Source organism: Marmota monax, unplaced genomic scaffold (assembly GCF_021218885.2).
Source record: "Marmota monax isolate L192 unplaced genomic scaffold, Marmota_monax_Labrador192_F-V1.1 WCK01_AAM20220418_F8-fsc00155, whole genome shotgun sequence".
NCBI classification, from domain to species: domain Eukaryota; kingdom Metazoa; phylum Chordata; class Mammalia; order Rodentia; family Sciuridae; genus Marmota; species Marmota monax.
This window is the reverse complement of record NW_026694554.1, coordinates 2752927-2777697: the sequence shown is the minus strand read 5'-3', so window position 1 is coordinate 2777697 and position 24771 is coordinate 2752927. Positions and strand designations below refer to the sequence as shown.

Genomic DNA, 24771 nt, shown 5'->3' with positions numbered 1-24771 from the left:
TCACTAATAACATTCTTGCGGCTAAGTTACGCAAGAGAAAAATACCAAGTCATTTTCCAGCTCATGGCACAGTGATGTTTTTCCACCTGCTATATCCCCCATAAAATTGTTGAAAATAATCCACTATGAAGGCCTAATGGTATCGAACCATTTTTAACTGTTTAATCCCTCTGTATTCTCAGCAGGGATGTGAGAAGTGGGGAAATTTTAACTGCTGAAAGACCACTGTGATGTGATAAAATAATGTGATCTCATCAGTAAGAGTTGTGTGCCAGAGGGATTTTCCCAGCATGAGTAGGATGAGGGGAGGATGGATTTAAATGATGCCGTCTTTGCCTTCTCCCTTAATCCCCTTCATGAAGAAATTAGACTAGGAATTCAGGAACCCATTAATTTAGCCATGAAATAGCAACAGTTGACCTGTTCATTGCTTCATCGGCACTACACTGCTGTCAAGTCATTTTCAACTCTCCCTGAGCATTAGAATCACCTGGTGAGTTTTAAAAAAATTAGATGGCCCTGGCTTATCCAATGAGGTTGGTTCAGCAAATACATGGGCACTGGTATTTTTTAAAAGAGCCATAGGCGATTCTAATGTGCATTCAAGATTGAGAAATACTGGTTGAGTCGAAGTCACTGAGTCAATCAGTCATAGAGCAGGATGAGGGAGGGTGTGGAACTGGAAAATAGGGAGGTAGTGTGCTTGGCCAGGATGGGGTGGTTGCTACAATATTGTTTAATATTGACTTTTATTGGATAGAGCTATTGAGACACCAGTGATTTAATTTCATACTACATTGTGAATTGGCAAAAAAAACAAAAACAAAAAAACACTACCTGATTTGAAATTTTAAAAGAATCAATCAGATATGTTTCCCTTCTGGTCTCAGTTCAAAAGTGTAAGACAAGCCAATAATAACTACCCAAAGATTGGCAGTACAACATAGTAATTACTTCTCAAGACTTCCCATGGCCAAGCCCTTATGGCCACATGTCGATTTTACTCCTTTGACATTCCAAAGTCATGGCACTGACTTTTAGAAGCCTGACATCGAAGGGGGCAGGAGGAGGAAAGTACTAAGAGAAAGGGACTCAGGGGAAATCTGAAAACATGAAACATTTTATTTCATGTTATAAAAATACACCAACATCTCTGGGACTTCTTACTGGTTGTGATTTATTTTCTGTGGTTCCAGTTGCTTTTGAAGATCAGAAGACACTTCGCATGTCTGCGATAGATAAAGAAACTAAACGATCTTCAAGTCTTCCAGCTGGGCCCAAACAGCCACTGGAGCCTGTTGAGCCTGTGGAGCCAGATGAGCCTGTTTGGTTCTCTATGGCCAAGAAGAAAGCCAAAGCATGGAGCCACATAGTAGAGATCACGCAATGAATAGCTCCTGGGTGGAGCGTCAGCATTTTAAATGATAATTGCCAAATAGCTGTAGTAATTCTGTGTAGTGATTTCTTTACTATGACAATTTTTTATTAAGCAAAAGAGCCTTAGAAATGGGAATTAAAACTTTTAACTCTTTGAATGAAATAAATGCCATTAATGCCTAACTTTCAGTACTGTCACTGCCAGCATCTAGAAACCCAGCATCTCCTCTATAAAACTATGGAACCATCTTTGCACTGCTGTAGAATTGTGAAATATTTAACTTTGGAGAATATGCCTTCAAATGAAGAAAATATAAACACTTTGTTAGAGCAATTAAAAGATGGTTGTTTTCCTCAACCAAATAAAGCAATCCTAATGGAAATAAATATTGAGATGATTTGGCCCAGGGATTGGTTTTTAGGTTTTATGAGCCTACATAAATGCTGAATTACTTGGTTGGTGGAAGTGAAAATTTTGCATCTCCAAGAAAAATTTTGCAAAGGCCAGTCTTCTAATCAACCCATTACCCTTTGAAACACTTTCTACATGTCCCTGGGGGCCTCCAGTGCTTTCAACTTGGGTGATAGTAACACAGCACTTATCAATCTTTCAACTTGGGTGACAGTAACACAGAGCACAGGCCCCATCTCAATCTGTGGCAGCCCTGGCAGATGTGTACCCATCTCTATGAGCACAATGCTTCTTGGAAGTTATCCTACTTCTCTAGATGGTTAGTTCATCGGTTTTTGGCTTCTTATCCCAACTCCATTGGGACCTTCTCCAGTTGCCCAGAAATGTCAATGTTCCTCCTATTATAATATCCTAGTGCTTAAGCACCAAGTACTTGTCAAAATTCAATGTTCTACAGATGCCAAAAGCTGCTGTTTCCATCAGGCACTTGGTGAGCTCACCACCTCACTACTTTGATGCATGTCTGGGGCTACTAGAGGGCTCCTGTCTCCTCTGACTCCAGTCTTATAATGGAGAACTCCATGTAGCCTTAATCCCTTCCCCTTAGCAGTCTGCTTCATGAGGATTTAGCCCAAAGCAACACTGCTATGACAAAGCCACAGAGAAATGAACTTTCTGCTTCTAGGAAACCACAAATGATGAAACCAGCCTCTCCCCACTCTCCATTCCTAGAGACAGGCACCTCCCAAGTTACTACGTCAGAAAGCCCCAACCTCCCCAGTGACCTGCTCACCCCCAACATGAGGAAGAGAAAATGCAAAAAGACAAGAGTGGGAGAGGAAGAAGCAGGAGGAGAGGGTTGGTCACAGTGAGGGGAGGGGGAAATAGCCTAGTACATTTTGACTGCTCCCTTCCCATCCTGGTGGCATGGTCTCCACTAAACTCCCAGGCTCAGGAGTAAAGATGTGGGCACCTTGACCCCCAGTTGGCTTCTCAATTGGCTCACTTTCCAAGGTGCAGGCCACCCTAGAACCTCATCCAGGTGAACTAGAAGTCACTTAAATCTTTTCCATGTCCTTTCCCTTTGTTCCACCCCCAAGCCCATCAAACATTTGGGGGGCACTCCCTTAGATACCTGCGAAGTAAACATAACTCATTTTCCTAGAGACTCAGAAACAACTTCTCAGGATAGCAATCACCATACCATCCTCTGTCACCGGGGCTACTTTGCTTGAACAGAAATATAGGCCTAGAAATTTAACTGTGACTTTACATTCTGAGTGGGGTGCTTCTTCGTGCAAAACTGTCCAGAGAGGCAATGAGATGCCAGAGCTAATTTAGATACTTGGTGCTGGTTTTTGCAGATGGTGGTATAATGTGACACTGTGCAAATACATGCTAGATTTTGCATTTTCTCTATAAAATATCTTTTTTTTCCTGATATTGTAGCTTAGCCTTTTTGGGTATACTAGATTTTCAGTTGACTTGATTTATTCCCTTTGTATCCCCATAGTGAACACTTTATTAAAGTAGAAGCCCTTTTTCCAGCTAATCTTGGAAGAGTAGCTGTTATATCTTCCTTCCCACTTTTCTGACAGTGGACTTCTATTAGGTTACTCCCACGCTGAGAACTTTCCATTAACAATTTCTTTTCCACTGTTAACAAAGCTCTGTTTTAAAATGAAGAGTTTAAGAATTACTAATGCCTAAAGCACATTTTGGCAAGATTTCAGCTTCTTTTAGCTTTCTTGATTTTTTGATATGTGCAAACCAAATAAATTCAACAAAACCTATTTGGTAGTCTGTCTCAGTCTGTTGGTGACTTGGGGAGGGAAGTCAAATAGAATCCTGGCAACTCAGACCTGAAGTTTGTCAGAGGAGTAAAGTGTCCTTAAGACCTTGTGCTACACATAAAGGGTCTCTACATAGTTGTGCCTGACCAAGCCAGTGGCTCCAGGTGGGCACTTGTATTGGGAGGGACTGCTATTGAAGAAGTTTTGTGTATGAATAGCTGGGGAGCAAAGAGAGAGATGGGTGGAGGGGTGCAGCTAGATGAGTGGAAGGGACATGATTGTTCGTGGTTGTCCTTCAGCCTAGCTCAGGGACTAGTTCTAACTCTTACAGCAAGATGGGTTCCTGGAACCAGCATTTTTGGAAACATGGGACCACTATACTTAGGCAATAAGGTGTGGCATGGAATGAGGGAAGGAAAAGGGTTTTAGATTAGATATTTAGCCTAACCAACTAGATATTTAACTGGATTAAGAGTTCAGTTGCAGATCCATGTTAAAAAAAAACTAATACTACAAATGTACAAATGTACATTTAAAAAAACTAATACTACAAATAACAAGTGTGCCTTAATAATGACCTGAAGATTTAGGTTGGATTTTTGAATTTTCAGACTCCCCAAAGTCCCGCCTCCTTGCCATGGTTCTCTTTCCCATCCCTGCTCCTCTGATCTTGGTTCTGGCCTGTCTCCAAGACCAGGCTCCATGCTCTGTTCCAGGCATAACAGCCACCCCTTAGGTCTGGGAGCAGATACCCTGATAGGATAGTCAACCTCCCAAGGACAGTTCCAAGAAGAGCATGCAGAACCTGACAGCAGACTTGAAATTATTCAGAGGTCCCAGCTACCTGAAACATGGCCTAGCAAGGAAATAACCCTTGTTCTCAACAGTCTCATGGACCTATATGTAGGGTCATGGCTGGTAGAGGGCTAAAGTAGGGACTCTAAAGTATGGAACTCAGTACATACATCCTTCCTGTCTAAGTCTAAGAGAAATACCATATTAACAACTTATGAAACATAAACACCAGTTTGAAGACCCTCAAATAACACTATATGGAAAACAATCTATTGGCCTGCCCTTTCAAATTAAGTAATGATGGTTAGAGGCCCTGTGCCTCTGTCTCACTGTGTAATTCTAGCCATAAGGAATACTACATGATAGTACACTTTAAAATATCAGCACTGGTGACAATAAAAAGGGCTTTTGAATGTTCTAAGTTTAGTTTATTAATAGACTTTAACTGAACAAATACTATGTGGAAAACTCAGTATCTAGGGCTTTGGGAGAGGAAGATAAATAAAACCCTTTAAAGTCCTGATCATTCAGAAGTTTCCAGTGCAGGGGAGTAGATACACCCATGTTTAAATATTGCACAAGTACTAGTAAGCAAATTATTATAGCAGCACTATTCACTATAGCCAAAAGAAGGAAAAAACCTAAATGTCCATCAATACAAGGATAAATTAACAAAGTGCCTGACATCGAAGGGGGCAGGAGGTGGAAAGTACTAAGAAGTTTCCTTCAAAACCATGCTCTAGAGCAGCTCTGTCCAAAAGACATATAACTCGATCTATGTTCTAGTAGCTGCATTAAAAAATTTAAAAGAAACTGATGAAAATAATTTTAATATCATATTTTGTTTAACCAAATATATTATCATCTCAATATATCATTAGTTATTACTGAGATATTTTACATTGTTTTTCACACAGTACATCTTTATTTGAGGGCTTGAAAGAAGTATATTTTATTAAGATTAAGAAAATGAATTGGAATTGAGAGATAGATGAAATCAACAATATGGGCAAAAATCTTGAATAAATTATTTTCTTTGTATGCTCTTTTACACCTTTTTGTTTGCTACTCTTCTATAATAGGAGAATTAACATTTGAGGGAATTTTAGCCATCACAACCTTGTTTCCAAGGCTCAAATGAATTTAGAACATTAGTACCCACTTATGAGTTCCCATTACTCCATGATCACCTGGATCCATGAACTACTAAAACACTTTGGACAAACTCTGAAGAGTCAAGTGATCTTTCTTTTTTATTGTTTCTTCTTAGTTATACAAGACAATGCATTTTGATAAAATTATACAAGTATGAGGTATATCTTATATCTAATTAAGACCCCATCTTTGTGGGTGTATACAATGGTGAGATTCACTCAGATTTTTTCATATGTATACATAGGAGAATTATGTTAGATTTATTCTACACACACAGTACATCTTAAATAGGACTTAATCACATTTTACATGCTCAAGGGCCACACATGGCTAAGTGACTAATATAATGACTAACATAGTTTTAACTAAAGGTTTGACCTCGATCTCTTTCCTCATAAAACATTTTTAAACTTGACATTGTAATTGTTTAGGCTGCTATAAAAGACTTTATAAATAAAGTTTACCAAGTGGTAGAACGTGATCCATTTCAAATGAAGATAAAGAGGTAAAACATAGATTTGAGTGTTATCTTTTTAAAAATATGCTTATATTTCAAGTTAGTCATTGAAAACAAACTATTTGTTCTCTTGAACAAATGCCATTAAAACATAATAAATAAGTAGATTAGTGTAATAAATAAATAGAAAAGTCAGGTATCATTGGATGTCACTTTTGGGGTAATGATCTGTGGAATGAAACCAATATTGATAAAATTGCCTTGGGCTTCTGAAAAGCAAACACATAAAAAGAGTGAAGATCAGATTCTTTCTTATTTCTTCATCCTTTTCTATTCTTTCCAACTATGAATAAAATGAAAGAACAATTATACAACATAAATTGCTTTCTATATCTAAGAAAATAGGCTCTACATTTGCCTGCCGCATTTATGCTGTATCTCAACAAGTACAGAAGAACAACACATTTTCCTCTAGTAGCTCGAACCCTTGGGTATCAAGGTGCTCATGCAACTGAGGGCTTCAATTATGTGATGACACCAACCTTGTCTCCCTCTTGCCGAACACCAGACATTCTTGGTGTGTGTATGTGTGTGTGTGTGTGTGTGTGTTGTTTGTTTTACTTGAAGTCCATTCTATCATTTAAATAAATCTCTCAAGCTTTAAAATCCTGTGCTGTTTCCACAAATGGCACACCCTTACCCTCCCAGATCCTTAGTTTTCACATCTACCATATGAGAAATGAGCTATTGTGAAATACACAGCTGTGAAATGCAAAAAAGAAAAAAAAAAACATTGATGATTTAAATATGCTCAAAGACAAGACATAGCTTAAGACTTAATTAACATCTCAGTGATAAATAATCATTCTATGACCAAGGTTCTTCCTTTTGACTAACATAAAATACAAAACTTAACAACTAAACAAATATTTAGGTATTAAGCATTAAATGTGGTCCTACTTGAAGTTCCTAACTTTTGCTATTTGTTAGTAGTCACATTCTATAAGGTGTTGCCTCCTAGTTAGTACAGGAGAATTCAGTTCAATGGCCAAGTAATGAAGACCCCACTAGTACCTGGCCCAGCCCACACTGTAGCAGTTGCCAGAGGATGAAAGACTCACAAGAACAGATGAGTAGCTATGAAGTATATATCACAATATTGTATATTTTATACTACTAGGGGTATATGAGTATTCTAGTAACATTCTAAGTATGCTAAATCAAATGTAATGTGATCTTAAATAAACTTTTTCTCAATTTCTAAGAATCAAAAAAAAATCAACCAAAAACATAAAACTGTCAGTAGCAGATAAAGGCCAGAACTGTTGAGTGATACCCAAAGCTGTACACAGATACCTGGGTTTTCTGGGGCTGCCATCCAGTGGATCTGGGTCCTTTTCAGGTTCTTCTTGTTTTTCATTTTCCATCTTTTTTTCTTCCTCTTGTTCTTTCTCTTCTTCACCTCCAAAGTCTACATCATCTTCACTCCAGTTACCATACTGATATTTAGTTATTTCTTTGGTGAAGAATAATACAAACAGTGAAATCAGATACTCATAGAAAAACTAGCCCAATTCATACCCAGCAGCAGCACCAATCATCTCCCCTCAGGAGAAGTAAGAAGTAGCTAAGAAAACATAGCCAGGCACCTTCCTGCTGGTTGACATCACCCTTCCATGGCCCTCATATTTTTGCTGCTTAATATTTTCCACAGTGACATGTTCCCCTCTTCCCAGGAAATCTCCCTCCTAATGCTGCTGATTACTTCTCCTTTAGGGAAGAAAGGGTCAGAGTGATTGGGTCAGTTTGCATTTTCAATGTTTTGGTCAGAACTTTGTTGGGAGAATACTTGTTTGTCTCAAAGACAAATTCTGCAGTGAAGCCAATTGTTTCCTTAACCCCAGAACCTGTCTTTTTTACCAAGTGCTCCCAAATCATTTTTAGGCTCAACTTTCTAAGACCTTTTTCACTTTCAAATGCTGTGAACCAAAGAGGAGGTGCACCCTTTGCTATTTCTTTTCCTCCAGGGTTCTTTCCATTTCCTCCCGAGCTCCCTCCTGAACACCTGACATTCATCTGTCCGCTGGCAAATCGCATTGACAGTCCCAACTCTTATTAAATACAGGTTGGTAAAGGACAGCACATTTTTTTCAAAACTGCAAAGGTTGCTTTGAATTGGGCTTCTACCCGGCACATTCAGCCTTAATTTGGAGGAGGTCAGGACCCACCACTTCCCTAACCCAAGGCCCGGGGATCTCGCCACTTCCCTCAGCCAGCACACCATCCCCACTTGCTGCCACTGGCCACAAGCAAGTACCCATGCAGCTGCCCCTACACCCATTCCTCACCCCTTATTTCTGTGACCTGATCTATCATCTCGTCTGCCTGCTCCTCCTCTGCCACTTCCTCTGTCTGCTCCACGGAAACATGGGCTGCCTCTGCGTTGTCTGTTGGTTCCTGGAACTCTAGGACTGAGGTGGCCACCTCAGGCAGGCCTAGACCCAAGCGAAGGCCCTCGCCTTGGACCTCCCGAGATTGGGCCGTCATTCTCAGCCTCTGGGGTATGTGCAGCACCGGGAGCTCGCTTGAGACATCCGCCATTGGCGAGCGGGATCACACCACCACAGGGCCACGGTAGGGGCGGATCAGGATGTGGTCGTTGTAGTAGATGCGGTGCAGAAGGGAGTGGACCAGATCCAGGAACATGAAGCGGAAGCCAACCATGGGGAACTGACGGGCGTCCACGAGGATGTCCTGGCTCTCTTCCAGGTCCCCTCCCTCCTCCTCTGCCGGCCCAATGTCCGAGTCTTCCTCAGCGTCGCCGCCCTCCCGGGCTCTGGCCGGGACTAGGCCCTGAGCTTCCTCTTCCTCCTCTAGGCCTCCCTCAGGCTCCAGGATCTCCATCCCCCCAGAACCCGCCACCTGGGCTTCCATGGTCTCAGGTGCCATGTTGCCCCCATCTGGGCCCAAGTCGAGGTCTATCCCTTCACCCACTCCAGCAGCCCCCATCCACTCTCCCACTGGGCCCTCTTGGGTTGGGTCTCGATCCCCTGTGGCAGACATGACACCAGTGGGTACCTCAACTGGGCTGCAATCGGACTGGGGCAATGAGGACAGTGAAGATGGTGGAGGCCTAGCTGGCTGCCCTTGAGGGAAGGCCATTGGTAGTGGAGTCTGAGGGGAGGGGAACATGGAGGAGCCTCCCACTGAGGGGACAATCTACGGTGGTGCCTAAGGAGGCCCCACTATGCGAAGGGCAGGGGGTCAATCTCAGGCTCCAGGAGTTGTCAACTAAGGCTGTGCCTCCGAAGACCCCCACTAGGAATGAAAACTTCCGAGAGACAGGAGATAGGGCAGGGTCAAAAGGGTCAATAAAGGACTGCATCCCTTCATAACAAGCTCTAAACTCATTTGCTGAAAAGTGAAGATTGACATACCCTACATCCAATGAATGATCAAGGCTCTGAGGTTCTAGGACTATTCAGTATTACCTACCTTTTCTTTGAAGTCTTAGTAATGAAGTCAACCCTTTAGATCCACGCCAGTCCTGTCTATTTTGCTTTGATGATTATTGGTGAAAGTATAATGGTCTTACTTGAAGGCACCTTGAGCTGGGAAAACCTATTCTGTAAAGGGCACACAGTTAACATTAGTCTCTGCAGGGCCTACAGGCAGAATCGAGGTTATTATGAAAGTACTTGTATAACAGGAGAAAAAAAACAAATTTCCACAAATATTTTATTGTTGAAACTAAAAACATAATGATAATTGCATATATTTTAAATATGATATGGGTTCATTAAGATGAGAATGAAACTCTTTTGGGAGGATGACATTTGCTTAGTTAAGATTCAGTATTAATGTTCTCTGTCATCAAAAATGATTGTAAATGTTGATCTGTTTTTTTCTAATGAGGTTTTACATTGTTCATCTTTGAAAATATCTTCACACAGCTATATGATGGAAAGCACTAATACAAATCGAAGAGATAGGTACTTTCAAACACTGGTATCAACTCGCCAGCATCTGATTTTAATTGAACATATTCATCTCTTGGAAGACATTTTACAAAGTTCAATTAGATTCTTCTCTTCACATGTGCTATTGAGCATGTATTATACTGCAGAGTAATCACTTCCAATTGACAGTTAGGTGGAAGTTATTCAAATGTACAGTTAAGTATGTTTGAAATATGGAAATTTTATTTGTACTTGTATAGAAGTCTGGGAAAAATACTGAAACTTTAAACTTGGATAAAATATCCACTGCACATTCGTGTGAGAAGTACATAAAGTAACCTGACATTACTTTGATTCAACCAACATTAATTGCCATTGAGATGACTTTAACCAGTATAAATCTCATATATAAGCACTGCTTGTCTTGTGATTTTAGGTTGAATTATTAAGAAGCATTAACAGGCATACAACAAATATAAATTTCCAAAGCCATTCAGTATTCAATAATAATAACTGAGAGGTATTCTTCTTGATCAAAAATAATTCAATATCAGCCCTGAGCTAAAAAACATCACATACAAAAATTTCCATTACCACTGTTCAGCCATAGAATTGCTGTGATTAAGTTCATAGAACAGTAGTGGTTAAGTTCATGAAAGTAAATGAAGTTCCACAGCAGCACTACTAGCTAAATAGCACACGAGGGATTAAAAGGTTTTCTGCAATGTAACTGAAGAAAAATAATACAATGAATAGACCATAGGAGTTAAATACATTCTATTTTCAAAATTTTTGTATGTTTGTTCACTAACCCTTTTTCTGCTCCACACATAATTTTTAATCACCATCAGTTGTAACACATTTTAGCAGATTCTACTTCAAGTTATTCTAAATTCATGAGGTTTTTTTCAATTTTTTCAAAAATATTTCCTCTATATTTGTTCCATGCAGGCTACTCATAAATACTAATTCTTAAGTCACTTTGAGCATCAATGACTGCTCAAATAAATAGCAAACTAGCAATAAATACAACATCTGTCAACTCATAAAACTTCATGTTGAACATTTCAGACCTTAGTCATTCACTCATTCACTAACATTTATTGGGCATCTACCCTGTTCTGAGAGTTGTGCATGTGGCTAGGGACTCACAGATGTCTAAGAACTCTTGGCTTGCTCTATTGTATTATCTAAGGGAAGACAGATATTGGATAATGATAGCACAGGTGTCAAGTGAAAAAATGGGGATGAGTGAAAAGTGCTATGGGAGCACAAGAGAGAGAATTATGAGCTAGGAAGAGGGAGAAGGGAAGTGAATTGGTGCCTGGAAGTGTGTTCAAGATGAAGTATTTCAGCAGTGCTCTGAAACTAAGAGTTTAACTGGTAGTGAAAGGACATCATTAGGAGAACAGGATATAGAGTAACACAGGTAGGGATGTGTGTGTGCATGCATATGTGTGTTTGTGTGTGTGTGTGTGACAATCTTTTGTGTCAACTTGACTGGGTCATGGGATATTCAGATGGCTGGTTAAAAATTATTTCTTGGTGTGTTTGTGAGGATGTTTCCATAAATCAATAGAGTAGGTAAAGTGGATTGCTCTCCTCAATGTGGGTAGGCATCATCCTATCCATCAAGGGCCTGAATACAACAAGAAGGTAGATAATGGAGAATTTATTCTCTCTGCGTGACTACTTTAACTGGGACATTGAAATTTTGCTCTCTGCACTACTTGTTCTCAGGCCTTTAGACTCAGACTGGATCTACACCATTGGTTCTTTTGTTCTCAGGCCTTTAAACTACACCACTGACCTTCCTTCCTGGGTCTTCAGCTTGCAGAAAGAAGATCATGGGACTTGTCCACCTCCATAACTTCACAAGCCATTATCATATTTATACATATCTTATTATAGAATACATATTATATATAATATACAAACCTTATCTTATATATACTCTTCTGTTTTGCTGGAGAGCTCTGATAAATACAGTACTTGGATATGTGTGCCCATGCATGTGCACCTACCTGTCAGAGGAATGAAATTATTTCTGTAGGGGAGAGTGGCAAATGGACCTGGAAAGCAGCTGGGGGCCATAATTACTACCATTGATAATTAATCATTACTACAAATAATCTTTACTATATGGACTTTCTGCATTCCATACAAGCACATACTCCTCTTTGTGCTTTCATTTCTTCCCCATTCCCTTGGTGAGTGCCTTCCCATCCTCTTCAGCTGCTATCTAAACTGATTAACTATTCACTTAACCATACATTTATTCACTTATCAAATTTATTTGTGTATTCCATGCATCAATGGAATGCCCCTTTAGAACTTTGATTTGTTTGTTGCTTGCTTGAAGAAATCTAAATATAACAGAACTGTTCATGGTCTACATCCTTGTGCTTTATACCTTGTTATTCCTGTGCCCCTTGGGAGAGGGGATTGTCTAGGATCTCTGGAAACTAAGTCCTGCTGGCTGCATAGAATGTCAGTGTTCTGAAATGTTTGCCAAAAGTCTAGTTTATACTCAATCATTTCCTCTCCAGTTTCCTCCTGCACTGATTAGTGGGACTAAACACTGAATTGATTGATTACTGTCAATATTAAAGTCTCTGGCAATGAAGGACACACCTGGATTCTCTTGTTTGTGTTAGTAGGTAGAACTGGACACTGGGATTGTCACATAACAAGGTATTGTGAAAAAGTATTGAAGATCCCAAAACAGATGGTTCCTTCACTGTGGGATCAAACTATTTCCCCATATGGTTGAAGGTGGTTCCAAGACCCTGGAAAGGGAAAAGTTTGGCACTAGCTAACAAAGGAGAAAGAGAAAACTGAGTAGGTGTACCTTCAGGAAGCTTCATGAAACTCCCTGAAGTGAAACAGGGAAAATTGCCTCTCAGCTCCCACATGTGTGTTCTCTTTATGACAGGTATGTAACCTAGATACATGAGATGGATTCCATAGCCTCAGTCATCTGCCTGAGACAGTCTGGGGATGAAAACCCATCCAGGAGGTCACACTCCCAATTTCTGGTATGTAGTTGGTGCCTTTCTTCCATGTCCATCCATCTCACCCATTTGATCTCCTCAAGATCACCCATATGATTATTTCCAAGCTGGGTAGTTGGCACAAGACAAGATTTCAGATTTTCTTAGGGAAAGTTTCTCTCTTTTCTAACCCTACTCTTCTGTCAGTCAACATAAGTGGCCAAATCTTTTCCATTAATAAATCCATCATCCAGATGAGAATGGGAGAGGGGTGTGGCCTCGAACCACACAACCTGAAGTGGGTTCTATTTAATGTTGGGGATGGTAGGGAACACCCCTGGAAGACCAATCCAAATATTTCCTGTACAGTCTGGCTCAAAACTTGCCACCTCTGAGCAGCCTTCTATTCTGTGTCTGCTTCCCCTTGCCCAGGTTATCCTGAATTATGTGTGGCCATGGTTTAACTTCTCTAGAAAAGCACAGCCCCTTTAGGGTGAAAGTCAAGACTTTCCTCAAGTTTGTAACACCCATGGCACCTGTCATGGGGCTCTGCACAAGGGAGGTGTTTGGACAATATTCATGAAATGAATCAAGGGGCTTTGGAATCATCATCATCATTAGTGCCGTTCCTCTTCCACCTGCCCAGTACCTGACTGTCTACCAAGGGCCTTCCTATCACCCTTCCTTTCTTCCTTTGTATCCTCTCAGTGGCTTCACATGAGATTTCTGCCCTTATGACCAGGTGTTATACTGCTATGATGCTGATGATAATGGAAGATTTCTCCTCTCAAGTGAGACCTACTCCCTCTTTCCCCCACAGGAAGTGACTTGAACATTTGATGGCCTCCTAGTCACTGTGCCACAGCTAGAACATGCTCTGGGTGCTCACCAAAGAGAAGCCCCTATGCAGGAGTGCCATCTCCCTACAGGTGTGGTCAAGAGATAAGGACCTTCAATATTATGAAGATGTTGGATGTGGACCATGAGCCCAGGAAAGTGGGTGTTCTCTAGAAGATGGAAAGGGGAAGGAATGAGATTCTCCCCAGATCCTCTAGAAAGAAACACAGCTTTGCTGACACCTTGATTTTAGCCCAATCAGACCTGTTTTGGACTCTGACCCCCAGAATGTAATATTATAAACTGGTGGTATTTTCAGCCACTTAGTATGTGATAATTTGTTATAGCAGCAACAGGAAACTATACACACTCACTGTTAAAGTCACTTGGTTCCTTTTCTTCTCTTAGTTCATATTTACTAGGGAAAGAAAAACAATCTCAGTTTAACACATGGTATTCCTTTACTTGCCCCTAACTAAACTACTTAAAAATATTAAAAATTGGCTGACTTGGTTTACTAAAAATTTGTGATGATGATAATGATCACACTCAAGATTCCCTGACAACCTCACTACACCTTCCATCCATCCCAGATCTGACAGTTTCACTACTGAACACCCAAGCCCCTGTTTCCTAGCTACTTACTTTCCAATGATTTGTCATCTTCCCTACCTTAGCTACTTACTCCCACAGCCATGCTAAGGATCCCCAATTTTTTTGTAATGAAAATCTACATCACATACAAAATCTTAGTCTCAAGTATTCCTCACTCTGACCACACATCTTATTTTTCCACTTTGATCCCTGTTATGATTTGGATTTGAGGTGTTCCCCAAAAGCTCCCATGTTAATGCAGGAATATTCAGAGGTGAAATGATTAGATGTAAGAATTGTAACCTAATGGAGCCATTAAATGGTTTAACAATAGATTAATAGTGAATCAATTAATAATTAATCAAAACAATCAATGATTTAAATGGGCTAATTGGATTATAACTGTAGGCAGGTAGACTGTGGCTTGAGGAAGTTGGGTCACTGGGGGCATACCTTTGGGGATTATATTTTTAAAATTTATTTATTTATTTATTTATTTTTAGTTGTCAATGTACCTTTTATTTTATTTATATGTGGTGCTGAGAATCGAACTCAGTGCCTCACTGTCATGAGAGACAAAGGGTGCAACTCATGCAATCGAGGGTAGAAATAAAGAATGTCCACACATTTATGCCCTTTCCAATGTTTTATTCACTCAAATCACTCAATACAATTCACTCAATATGTTCTTAATCAAGAAATGATAACCTTGCTAATTCACAATAGGGCCGGGGCACTAGGGAAGAATAGTGTTACCTTAGATTAGGTAGAGGGAAGTGATGGGAGGGGAGAGGAAGGGATGTGGGAATAGGAAACATAGTAGAATGAAACAGATATTATGTATCTTATGTGATTACATGACCAATATGATTCTGTAACATGTACACTCAGAAAAATGAGAAATTATATCCCATTTATGTATGATATATTACAGTGTATAAATTGCATTCTACTGTTGTGTATAACTAATTAAAACAAATTTAAAAATTGAAAAAAAAATGGCAATTCTTAATGCTGGGCACTGCAATAGGCATATATCAATTCAAAGCAAACAATTCTAAGTTAACTCTAAGCACTGAAAACATACTTAATCATGACAGACTTATTACAGACCTTCCCTCTGCATGCTAAGCTTAAGTGCCAGGTGTAAAATCTGAAGTCTTAGGTTTTGAGTCTAGCAGATGCACACTCACTCAGACTACAGCCATTAGGTCAATAATCGGTGGAGGTCTCTTCCGGAGTAGAGTTGGTGGCTGGTCAAGGAGATGGTAGTAAGGAGAAGTTGCCATTCTCACCAGGGTCAAGAGGCTGCTGTAGAGTTTGAGAGTGGTGAGGACAATGCAGAGGATCAGGCAGATGATAAGAGCTGGGATATCAGTCCAGGTCCTCATCAGGCTCTCCAGCAAGTGTGCATCAGTATCGGCTGGCTGAATATCTGTCCTTTTACTCGATAATTTATACCAATTTTGGGAGCTTCTTTTTTTTTTTTTAAAGTCACAAGAACACAAGAGAGAGCTTGAAGAGCTTTCCATTGGCTAGATCAGATCTGAGAATTCTTTTTTTAAGAGAGAGAGAGAGAGAGAGAGAGAAAGAATTTTAATATTTATTTTTTAGTTTTGGGCAGACACAACATCTTTGTTTGTATGTGGTGCTGAGGATCGAACCCGGGCTGCACGCATGCCAGGCGAGCGTGCTACCACTTGAGCCACATCCCCAGCCCCAATTTTGGGAGCTTCTGCTTGCCCTTTGGGTCCCTATCAGCTGCTACTGGGTTTCTTAGTGACGTTTTACATTTCAGAGCCAAGCCACTCAATACAATTGGCAGCTTCCACCCTAATTTTACACTCTCTTATCAGGGTGGTGGTAAGTGACATGTTTATATTTATACCAAATGACTTTCACTCTGACTGTTATCAGGGTGGTGGTAACTGACATGTTTGTTATCAGGCTATGCCTGATGGCATATTGGAGGGCTCTGTAGGCTTGTGCCTGGTGAGACTGCAGGTTTTTAAAATGGAGTTGCTTAGGCTAAGGCCTAAGGACATCCTTACACTCACACATGCTAGGTAAGTGCTGTACTACTGAGGTACAACCCCAGCCCAGGGATTATATCTTATCCCCTGGCTCCTCCTTCTCTTCTCTGCTTCCCAACCACCATGAGCTGAGTAGCTTTCCTCCACCACACACTTCCTCCATGATGCTCTGCCTCATGTTTGGCCCAAGTCACAACAATCAAAAGCTAACTAACACAGAAGTTAGTACCAGGAATGGGGTCATTTTTATGACTAACCTGACCACATGGTTTAAAAGACTTTGGAACTTGTGGTGGGAGATCAGAAGTCAATAGGAATATGAACAGTGAAGCTTGTGCTCATGAGGTTTCAGAAGGGAGTAAGGACTTTATTGGAAATTAGACTAAAGACCATTCATGTTACATCCTAGCAAAGAACTTGTCTACATTTTGCCTATATCCTGAGACTTTCTGTGAGGCTGACTTTAAATACATTGGATTAATTAGTATGCTGGAGGAAACATCAAGGCAGCACAAAATTCACGTGGTGGCATGGGTGTTGCTGGCAGCTTTTAACTGTGTTTACTGTGAGAATCAGGAACAAAAATCTAAGAGTAATGATTTGAAAAACTTGCAATTTAGCCAGCAAATATAAATTGGGGCCAAGAAAGGAATGGTGTTGAAGAGATCACCACCTCTAAATAGAAGCTAAATACTTTACACAGAGACACTAGGAAAGATGTGTTGAAGACATCTGAGAAATCAGTGAGACTACACTCAGACTATAGGCTCAAGAATGTAAAGGGGAAACTTCTTTGAGAAGAGACCTTGAGAGCACACTGCTCACATACAGGTAACTAAGGAATCATTTCCCCAGGACTTATTTCATTGTGCTCAGCTGTTCAAACACAGAGGCTGCTGCAGTCATGGTCCAAGAGGGCCTGGTTACTGCTCAAGCTGGCAGCAGTTCTTGACATTGTCCACATGAAGCTGGTTCTGCATGAATGCAGGATGCTGGAGTTAGGGTGGGTCATGGAGGCTTCCACTGAGATGACAAAGGAAGGCCTTGGAGGTCTGACAAAATGTAGCTGGGTCAGAATCCCTGTGGACAACCCCTGAGAGAGTGATGCATGAAGATTTGAGAAGGAAATCGGAGCTGCAGTAGAGATCCTGTCCCTGGATTAAAAGACGCCAGTAAGGTAGAACATCTTCTGATAAAAGTTGCTGTCTGTGGTTGTAGACAACCTAAAAGAGAGGACATGAGTGCTGCAACCTGCAGGCCATAGGGATGGAGCTGCCTTAGTCCTTTGGAACTCACACTTCACCAGTATGTGCCCTGAATGTTGGATGTGGAGTTACAGGACCTAATGTGTGCCCAGCTGGATTTCAGACTTGCTTTGGTCCCATCATTTCTTTCTATACCTCTATACCTTTCTATACATTTACATTTTTTAATGTAAATGTCATTTTTTTTAATTATTTTTTAGTTTTAGGTAGACACAATATCTTTATTTTATTTTTATGTGGTGCTGAGGATTGAACCCAGTGCCTTGGGCATGCTAGGGGAGCATGCTACCACTTGAGCCACATCCCCAGCCCTACTCTGTGTCATTATATATTGGATGTAATAACTTGCTTTTGATCTTTACAGTGGCTCACAATCAAGAGTTTGTCTTGAGTCTCAGAGGAGACTTTGGACTTGGACTTTGGGAAATGCTGGAACTGTTAAGACTATGGGGACTCTTGGAAATGGACTAAATGCATTTTACATTATGAGATGGGCATGAGATTTTGGAGACCAAAAGCTTATTACCATGATCCCCAATGACAACCATGTGTTCAAAACCGTGGGTTTACTTTTCTAAGATCCTCATCATTCTTGGTCCTTCAATGGCAACTGACTATATTACTCTTCTTGAAAACAATCTCCTTTCAGGATTTCTGTGGCAGTACAGTTCCCTGTTTATTTGTCTCTTTGGCCATTCTCTACCTGATTCCCCCAAATTAGAGTTTCTCTAGGTCCTTTTCTGAAATCTCACTTGTCTGAATTCCCATTTCCTCAGTGATCTGATCCTTTTGTTATGGACTAAAATGTGGATACTTCTGTTATGGATAACCCAGTGATGATAATTTCCAAGTTGATATCTCTGACTCAAACCCCTCCTCTGAGTTCATGACAAATTCTGTTTGGCATCTCCACCTGACTACCTCACAGATATTTCCATCTCAAAGTAGCTAAAATGTAATTCTTGATTTGCTCCTCTTCCGCACTTATTCCTCTTCCTGTCATCTTCATTTTGGGAAAAACACCTCTACTTGTCCAATTTCTCTATTCAGAAATCTGGTGTCTTTCTTTAATTCCTCTCTACATGCATTCTGTCAATGTGCCTCCTAAATAGCTCTCAAATCTATGCATTTCTCACCTCTTCAGCTACTACCATCCTAATACACAAAATTAGCATCTCTGACTTGACCACTCGGTTTCCTTATAAATGGTATTTACTCCAATAGATTATCTTCACAGCTTTCAGAGTTATATTTTATAACTCAGATTCTTTCAGTCCTGCTTAAAAACCTTCACTGGCTTCACATAAATTAAATTAAAAAAAGGAAAGTCCTTATTCTACCCTATAGGACTCGGTGAGATCTGGTCTCTGCCTGCCATTGGCCTCATAGTTTATAGAACACATGAAGTTTTTTTCCATGCATACACAGTTCTCTCTTCTGGAACCACTGCTTACCCCTTGCCCCTCTATAAGATGGTGCATGTTTCTCTACACAATATAACCAGCTGATGTTTAGGGTGAATGGGACTCTAGTTCACAGTCTGTTTGCCAAGCTGTACTTCTTGGTGTGGGGCTGTAATTGCTTGCAGAAAGAGCTTCTATCTCTTGACCCCAAAGTGCCAAAGAGCATTTAGCACATGTCAGCAGGGCTGTGTGTCTAGAAAGGAGTAGATTTTATTTTAGAACAAAGGCACTCAGTGGGCTGGCAGAGGCCCTTCTGCAACTTTTGCTATATCTGACTGCTTTTCATTCTTGAAGTCTTACCTTCTCAAAGAGGCCTTCTCTGACTTAAATTATTTTCTAATTCAATGCCATGTCTACCTCCTTCAAAGAATTTATTGCCATTTTTTAAGTACAGACTTTGTGATCTGTCTTCTTTTTTAAAATATATTTTTAGTTGCCAATGGAATTTTTTAATTCATTTATATGTGGTGCTGAGAATAGAACCCAGTGCCTCACCCATGCTAGGCAAGCACTCTACCACTGAGCCACAACCCCAGCCCGTGATCTGCCGTTTTCACTATAAGCCCCATGAGAGAGGATACCAAACTTGTTCATCCTTTGCAATGCCCTATACCAGCACCTAATAGACCAAAACCCACGGAGAAGTAGTAGTTGATGGAAAAAGAATGAACCTTCTGAGGAGGGCATGCATAAAGCAAAGATGGAATCTAAGTTACTGTCTTGCCTAGGTGCATCTGATTAGTATGAGAAAAAGTCTCCATGTCATAAGGAAAGCACAAGTCTGCCCACTGATTCTCAAATAGGGCATCACACCAGAACCCAGTGGGGATTGTTGAAAAATAACAATCATGTCTCCCCTGCATTTTCAAGGTTCTGATTCAGTGGATCTTGGTGGCTGCAGTAAACATTCTCAGTGCACTAAGAAGAGATAGTCACTAGGTGGAGCAGTGTGACTGTATCAGAACAGAGGTCTGGCTGCTCCAAGAGAACTTTCCTATGTACATATTTGAATACACCAGAGTGAATTTTACCTTTGTGTTCATCCATAAGAAATTAATTTAAAAAATAACTGATGTTGGCATCCTGTGAAATTATGTTCAACAGAACTCAAAGACCCAGTTTAGTGTTGAAACTACTGCCCAGAAAATGTTAGATCTTTTTTTTTTTTAAATTGTAGATGGACACAATACATTTACTTTTATTTATTTTTATGTGGTGCTGAGGATCGAACCCAGTGCCTCATACATGCTAGGTGAGCGCTCTGAGCCCCAGCCCCAGCCCCTGTCAGAAAGATCAATAGAGAGAAAAGAGCAATGGGAGGGAAAGGGAAGGAGAAGGAGAGGTACTGGGGTCTGAATTAGAATAAGATATATTCCATGCTTGTATAATTATGTCAAAATGAATTCTACTGTTTTATATAGATGAAAAGAACCAATAAAAATAAGAGGAGCTACTCTGACTTCAGATTTCTCACTCCAGGACCGTGGCCCAGGCAATTCCTCCAGGAAAGTTCTAGTCTTGATTTCTTTTCCTTGACCTCCCAGGTTCACAAAAAAGGGCATCCATCTAAAAGCTTCTTATCCTAATCCACCTCCACCAAACCCCACCACCATCCTCTTACCTCCTGCCCAACATTTCTTATACTTTCTTTCTCTTACCTTTAAGCTCTCTATTCTGTTGTCCTCTTCTTTTTTCTGAGAATCATTTTTTTTCTATTTTCCTTACATGTAAAATGAGGATAATTTCTCCTTAGATCCTCTCCTTGTGAGGATCTAAGGAGAAATTACATAGCAAATTGTATTGATCTAACTTGGCATGTATCTCCTTAGATCCTCATTATAATACTACTCTAATCCATACAATAATGGTAGGTACTCTATTCAAGATGTGATCACATTTAGCCAGGTGGCACATGCCTGTAATCCCAGTGGCTTGGGAAGCTGAGGCAGGAGGATCATGAGTTCAAAGCCAGCCTCAGCAGCTTAGTGAGGCCCCAAGCAACTTAGCAGGACCATGTCTCTAAATAAAATATATTTTTAAAAAGGCTGGGATGTGGCTTAGTGGTTGAGTGCTCCTTGTTCAATCCCTGGTACAAGAAAGAGAGAGAGAGAGGGAGACAGGGAGAAAGGGAGGGAGAAAGGGAGGGAGAGAGAGAGAGAGAGAGAGAGAGAGAGAGAGAGAGAGAGAGAGAGAGAGAGAGAGAAGAAAATGCAGATTTCATGATCCTTATTTTCAAGATCACGTATTACATAAAGAAAATTATGCTGAAATAGTATTTGGAGAGAAAATTCATGTACACAACCACCTTGCCTTATGTTTTCCATCATTCACCAGCTTTTGAGTGGAATGAAGGGAGAAAGCATAGAAGAAGTAGCAGAAAGGGCTAGGAAAAAAATTTCCAGGGCCTTAATTAGTCTGAAATCTGAATAGATCTCAAAGAAATGAGAACAAAAATCAGGTTTCTCTTTAAAAAAAGTATATATATATATATATATATATATATATATATATATAGAGAGAGAGAGAGAGAGAGAGAGAGAGAGACAGAGAGAGAGAGACAGAGAGAGAGACAGAGAGACAGAGACAGAGACAGAGACAGAGAGAGAGAGAGACAGAGAGAGAGAGAGAAGTGGGTTAGCAGAAGGGTTCCTGACTCTGGTTGCAGGACTATTAGGAGAGACTTGGAAAGAGTTATTGCAAATGACCCTAATCAAAGGAAATGTAGAGGCATTTCCCTGTATTCTTTCATGATTCTAGCTCAGGAAGCCCAGTGCTAGTTACCAGAGAACCCCATTTACTGTACAGCTCAGAGGCCCATGCTCCAGGCTGGTTTGCCTTCAAATGACCACATGGCACTGCTGGGCTACCAATTGCCTCATCAGGCCACTGACCCAGGCTTTCTGAGAGTTAAAAGGACACACACATGTTGTCACAAGTTCTAAAAACTTGAGTCCTTACAATGACTTGTAGCCCAATGGTGATGGTGGAGATAGGCAAGGGATGGAAAGGGAATTATAGATCAGAGTCTATTCAGAATTCAGGAAGGATGCTTCTTCCTTGAAGGAATCTATATGTAAAGGTTTGTTAAGAGAAAATGATTGGGTGATGCAAATAATACATAGTAATTTATCTGTATGGTAAGCTTTCACCCACCACACTTTTTTCTACTTTTGAGTCCTCTTGCACTAGAGAAATTTACATTTCTCTGACTCTATGGGAGACACCTCAGCTCCAGAAGGGAAAAAATAGGGACGCCTGTCTCTGGAGTACTTTTTAATTCCAAATGTTCCTGTTGTGATATAAAGAAACTTTTGTTAAACTCAAGGGCTAAACTGTATATTTTTGAAGCCTTGCTTTGTCACTTAATAGCTGTATAATCTTGGGTAGTTATTTAGCTTTCTGGTGCTTCAGTGGTTTTTATTTTTAATCTGAAAAAAATGGAGACAAAAATAACATTTACTTTTATAGGCTTATTTTGAGTGTTAAACAAGTTGATATATGTAAAAACATAGAACACAGCCTGGTATATAAGTAACCTATGAGTTATCAGCACATAATTCATGCCCTTGTATAGCTTAGAATTCATCTGAGGAGATTCACGCATTAATAAGTACATAACCGTACAAGCTACCACTTATCACTAGATTGTATGGAGTGTTAGACCTTAGGTGATGGTAATGAGGCAACAATAAAAGTACTGAGATCAGAACAGGCCAAGATCCTTTGAAGTAGAGTGGTCAGAGATGGCCTCATAGGAGAGGTAGGACTTGGAGTACGTCCAGAAATATGCCAGGGGTTAGGTAGATGGAGATGGAGCAAAACAGTGGGGGCAAGAGAAGGAAGGGTTGGAGGCACAAATACCTGTGGGATAGATAGAGCCCCCTGTGTATACCCTTCTGGTAAAACTCTGATTTGAGAATGAGAAAAGCATTTCTCAATATCCAGGATGTTAGGGTCCGTAAATAAGTCAAGATGGCGCCTGGCACTTTGCCAGAGAGAGTGGTTTGAGAAGTAATGCCAGCAAGCCATTAAGATGATAGAGATTCCTTAATGACTGACTGCTGTGTCTAGATTATGTCAATTAAGTTAAACTGTGTGTAATCATTAAGATGATGATTCCTTATTAGTTGACTGCTATATCTAGTTTATGTTAATTAATTTAAGCTGTGTATTCAGTTATGTATATATACCCCTCCTGTCCTACAATAAATGGCTCCCACTCCTGCTGTATCAATCTACACAAGTTCCTTGTCACCCCCCCACTCCCCCCACCCCCGTTAGTTTGCTGCAGCCAGACTGCAGCACCAGGAGTTGGAGCAATGCTATCAGCTAGGCCTCAGTGTTGCTAGGAGCTGGCCTGGCAGTAGTTTCAACACCAAACTAGGTCTTGCTGTTCTGTTGAACATAATTTCACAGGATGCCAACACCAGACAAGGCAGCTCTGTGACTATGCAGGATGGAAACAAAAGCAAGATCACTCTGTAATGTCTGAACCCAGACAAAATATGAGCATTGTCTAAACCACAGAAATGACAAAATATCCCTCTCCCAGATGGAATGAGTGACTGCTGCTTCTTTCCTAACTAGTACTTTAGCTCTGCTCTAATCTGTTCTCCTTCTCAATAATATTTATTGAAATACCCATTGACAGAATTGCTCCACTTTCTGACAGCATCCAATTTAGTGTGAACCACAGCTCTCTTTGACCCTCCTCTGAGTTACTCAACCAACGTCTGAATCCCATAAATCTTTTCTAACACCCTCTAATTGAGACACCTCACAGTTCATGGTATATGTTTTCCCTCAGTGCAACAAGCAATAAATCTGACTTGAGCACTATATGTGTATTCTTGGTAACAGCATTGCTGAAATGATTGAGGGGTACAGAGGCAGACCTCTTACTCAGGTTCATTTCAAAACTTCCCAGAAACAAAGAAATGTCAGAAATTCATGAAAATCAAAGGGGACTATTAGAGAAGAGGTAGGGGATCGGCGGGAGGGGGAGGAGAATGTAAGAGAGTCATTGGGGTAGAAATGATGAAAGTATGTTATGTGTATGCGTGAACATGCCATAATGAAACCCATCATTCTGTATAATTAATATGTACTAATGGAAAATACCAGAAAAAAAGAAATGTCTGAAGTAAAACAGTCCCAAATAATACAACACAGTGTGGCAGATAAAATGACAGAGGTAATCACAGAGCACTGTAGGGAGAGAAGAAAGTCTACTTTCTACATTAAAAAAAAGGAAGTGGGGATACAGGAGTTAATGAGAGACAGACAGAGTCAGAGAGGAAAAGAGAAGAGTTCCTTCATTTGTGGAGAGTGCAATTCTTGAAAGCCAGAAGCAGCAAGTATGTTCAACAGAGGGCTCTCCTGAGAGGCTATGTAACCTAGTAGTTGAGAACACAGCTTGTGGAGCCAGCCTGCCCGGATTTCTATTCCAGCTCTGCCACTTACCAGCTGCCAACAAAGCACAATCCCACAATTCACTGTGCATAGTAATTTTCTTTCTTCCTGATCACCCTCCAGTAAGAGAGATGACTCAGCTAGTCTGCTGCTGTTCCTACATCAACACTTGGACTGCGTCTTTCTACTTCCCAACAAGATATTCATCCAAGGCTGGTTTCTTTCT

The 24771-nt window shown here is 40.5% G+C and overlaps 2 protein-coding genes across 2 annotated transcripts in view; one reads left to right on the top strand and one right to left on the bottom strand.

Moving 5' to 3' along the window:
* Kiaa1210 (KIAA1210 ortholog) overlaps positions 1–3498 on the top strand; it is a 76696-nt gene extending 73198 nt beyond the window's left edge. Inside the window, exon 13 of the mRNA XM_046420894.2 lies at positions 1197–3498. Coding sequence (XP_046276850.1) covers positions 1197–1390 — 194 coding nt within the window. The 3' untranslated portion in view covers positions 1391–3498. The remainder of the gene's footprint in view (positions 1–1196) is intronic.
* A 3930-nt stretch (positions 3499–7428) lies between these two features.
* Ct47c1 (cancer/testis antigen family 47 member C1) lies at positions 7429–9151 on the bottom strand (the record flags this gene model as incomplete). The annotated part of the gene is made up of 3 exons (XM_046420948.1): positions 8609–9151; positions 8338–8545; positions 7429–7505 (listed from the first exon to the last, which is right to left on the bottom strand). Coding segments are annotated over exons 1-3 (828 nt in total), but the record flags the coding sequence as incomplete, so codon positions are not given.
* Positions 9152–24771: the final 15620 nt, after the last annotated feature.